Genomic DNA, 3,709 nt, shown 5'->3' with positions numbered 1-3,709 from the left:
GAAAGATACCAGAATTAAAGTCGAAGAGAAACTAGCATCATTTCTATGGATGTTATCCCATAATTCTTCATTTGAAGACCTTCAAGTTCGGTTTGGTCACAGCGGGGATACTTTCCATTGGCAAATGAAGAATTTCTTTGACATCATCCCTATTCTCTCCAAGCATTTTTTGAAGCCTCCAAATCCCAGTCAAGTGCATCCGAAGATTCAGTCGGACACGAGATTCTTTCCTTATTTTCAGGTTTTTGCTTCGCCAACTTTGATCCACATCGATAACTTACTCTTCATGTTATAGGTGCTAAGTTATAGTATTTCGTTGCAGAACTGCATTGGGGCAATTGATGGGACACATGTTCCCATAACAATTTCAGGAGAAAAAGCCGCACCATTCAGAAATAGGAAAGGGACCCTAAGCCATAATGTTATGGTCGTGTGCGACTTCGACCTGAACTTCACCTTCATTTCTTGTGGCTGGGAGGGATCTGCTACCGATGCTAAAGTTCTCCGGTCAGCACTTAATAGTGGGTTTCATGTACCTCCGGGCAAGTTTTATCTGGTTGATGGTGGTTATGCCAACACACCTTACTTCTTGGCACCGTATCGTGGTGTTCGGTACCATCTGAAGGAGTTTGCACACGGTCGCCGTCGACCCCAAAATCACAGGGAGCTATTCAATCTCCGTCATGCCGTGTTACGAAATCACGTCGAACGGGGATTAGGAATCTTGAAGAAGCGGTTCCCAATCCTAAAAGTGGGCACGCATCATCGAATAGAGAACCAAGTCAAGCTACCAGCAGTGGCGGCAATCTTACATAACATCATCTGATCTGAAAAAGGAGATGAGCGTTGGTTAGATAACCAACCAAACAACATACCTGTCATGAATTTTGTTGATCTTCCTGAGGGTGATATTCCTCAAAATCATCAAATCAACCATGAAGGTGACAACCTTAGAGATGCCATTGCTCATCAAATGTGGGCTGATTATCGACATGCATAACTTGTCATTTGTAGTGTAGTAGTAATAAGTATAGTGTAGAAGTTTATGTTTTTTTTCTATTGTTCATGTCATGAATATTGTTCAGAAGTCACTATGATGACTGCTCGAGGGTCACCAAGGTTGAGCCTCCTCAAAAAAGCTATCGAGAGGGATAGAGCATCACCTCCTACAAGCAGTGTGACAAAGAGGAGGAGAGGGTCTCCCAAAGGTAATAAACTAGCCGTGACTTTATTTCTCTTGTCGGGACTTTATTTGCTTAAAACCAAAATAGTTAAGATAGAAAAAGGTACATTAACATACAATGTGGAAATGCAGAAGATAGAGCATAGTGGAATGCAAGCCTTGAGAAAGATCTTGTGGACTTGCTTCGTGAGCATGATACACCTGAACATAAGGGTCAAAATGGATGGAGCTCAGAAGCATGGAATACGATAGTGAAGAAATTCCACCAAAAGAATCCTTATGCTAGGTACGAGAAGAAGAAAATCCAAGAAAAGGAAAAAGAGTTGAAAAAAGAATACAAGATGATCAAAGAGATAAGGAAGCAAAGCGGCGTTTCATGGGACGACCGGCAGTGCAGGATTCTAACGGATCCACCACTTTGGAAAAACATCATCATAGTAAGAATGTCATTGTTATTCCCTAAAAGTTTCATTACTTGTTGCATGCTCTAATATTATTTTCTTGTCAACTATGTAGTCACACCCTAAAGCTGGAAAGTTCAAGACAAAAGCCTTCCCTCTTTTTGAAGCTTTGGGAGAATTGCATGATGGTTAGTTATCAACTTCATTCATATACTCATGTCATTGTTTTATGTTTGTTTACTCTTCTAGTTTGAAATCTTATATTTGATTATCACTTTAACTTGTAGGCCAAACTGCAGAAGGGACATATAACTTCACCTCTATCGAGTCATCACATTGCTCAACCCAATCACATCTCGAGAATCTTGGAGGAGCTAGCAAGAATCAAGGAGAAACATCAGCTGATGGTGAGAATCTTGGAGGAGAAAGGGTGCAGATTGATGAAGATGTTGAGGAGGTTTACATGCAAGAAAACATTGTTGTGGAGCCCCAGCAAACTCAACCAAATTTGGCTACTGCACCCTCAAGAAATGGAGAAGAGAAAGAACCAAAGAGAAGGAGGGGGGCGAATGGTGATGTGGCTGCAATGATGGAGAAGTACTTGGAAATAAGGACGAAGCAGGTGGAGGATGAGAGGAATAAGCCAAGGGTCGTGGATGAGTACTCTATCAAAAACTGCATTGATCTGCTGAAAACAATGGAGATCACACTTGAAGAAGAAGTCAAGGCTTTCCGAGTCTTCAAGATCCCCGAGAACCGAGAGATTTTCATGAGTGCCAGACCAGAGACTGCTCTTATGTGGCTGAGAGCTGAAATGGAATAACTCAGGTACTCCTCTTTTCAATTAGTCCATGTTACTAAACTCCTTGCTAGCCATTTAGTCCATGTTGTTGCTGCTGCTGCTGTAAAGACATTATTTTCTGCTGAAATGGATAGTTGTTTTAAATATATTTATGAAGTTCTTTTGCAAACTATTAGACTGACTGGTTATAGGAATACTTTGCTTGAATAATACAACCTTTTTTCAAATGATTGCTTGATGTATCAACACAGGTTGACAAGTGCTTGTGTTGTAGCTAGTCTAGGCTGATTTTCTTGTTGTTGTAGTCATTGTCTATTTCTAAACTGCTATGATGCCTTGTCCCTAGAAAATAAAAAGGGATGCTTTTAACATAGATCAGAGGATAGAGATTGATTTACCTACTGTTTATGTATGTTTTTCTCATTGTTTCCATTCCTGGAAATAAAACTGCCAAGTATTTCACTCTCAAACTAATTTTGGGTTTGAATGGTTTCAAAAAGTAGGAGTTCTACATAAGAATGCTCCAGAAGAAGAGCGAAGGTGCCGCGACTTGGATCTATTTGTGTGTGCTTTTTAGTGGAAGGCTTCATATCTATTCGCTGGGTTTTGTCCATGTAATATTTGTAGAGAAACTAAACACTATTTCTGAAACGACTGACTGTAGCATGGAAGAATTTGGGAGGAACTGATAATTAAGCTCTTGTGGTCTATTCAACATATTATATATTATGTATGCTCCAAATTGCTATTATTTTTGTTAGTATTTGTGCCCTGTTCAAATCTTAGAATTGTTGTTATTGTTGGGATAATAAGTGTTTTAAACTATCAGTGTTATTGTCACTTCAGTCTGCATCTGTGTCATTACTGCATGAGAATTGTTGTTATCTATATGTACCACTTCATCTATGTCAATACTGTTGTCCCTGTGGTCCAGTGCCCTTGGGGACTAACCAAATGCATGAGAGTGGCGTGGATTGCATACTGGCAGGGATTTGGTCCCCAAGTGGTTTTGGTGTCAAGCGGGGATTAAATCCACTAGAGGATTAATTCTGCTACAACCGAACAAGGCCTCAAGTGGATGACCTAAGGTTTATCAATCCGTGGGAGGCGTAGGATGAAGATGATCTCTCTCAAACAACCCTGCAACCAAATAGCAAAGAGTCTCTTATGTCCCCAACACACCCAATACAATGGTAAATTGTATAGGTGCACTAGTTTGGCGAAGAGATGGTGATACAAGTGCAATATGGATGGTAGATATAGGTTTTGTAATCTGAAAATATAGAAATATCAAGGTGGCAAGTAACAAAAGTGAGATAAAAC

The 3,709-nt window shown here is 40.1% G+C and overlaps 1 protein-coding gene across 1 annotated transcript; it reads left to right on the top strand.

Moving 5' to 3' along the window:
- Positions 1 to 1,193: 1,193 nt before the first annotated feature.
- LOC119367810 lies at positions 1,194 to 2,947 on the top strand. The gene is made up of 4 exons (XM_037633214.1): positions 1,194 to 1,620; positions 1,700 to 1,772; positions 1,872 to 2,412; positions 2,890 to 2,947. The coding sequence occupies exons 1-3, from the start codon at positions 1,525 to 1,527 to the stop codon at positions 2,405 to 2,407; spliced, it is 705 nt and encodes a 234-aa protein (XP_037489111.1). The 5' UTR covers positions 1,194 to 1,524; the 3' UTR covers positions 2,408 to 2,412; positions 2,890 to 2,947.
- The last annotated feature ends 762 nt before the right edge of the window (positions 2,948 to 3,709 follow it).

The sequence above is a fragment of the Triticum dicoccoides genome, chromosome 2B, assembly GCF_002162155.2.
Source record: "Triticum dicoccoides isolate Atlit2015 ecotype Zavitan chromosome 2B, WEW_v2.0, whole genome shotgun sequence".
Classification (NCBI taxonomy): Eukaryota; Viridiplantae; Streptophyta; class Magnoliopsida; order Poales; family Poaceae; genus Triticum; species Triticum dicoccoides.
Note: the sequence above shows the minus strand (reverse complement) of the source record. Positions and strands in the feature narration are given on the sequence as shown.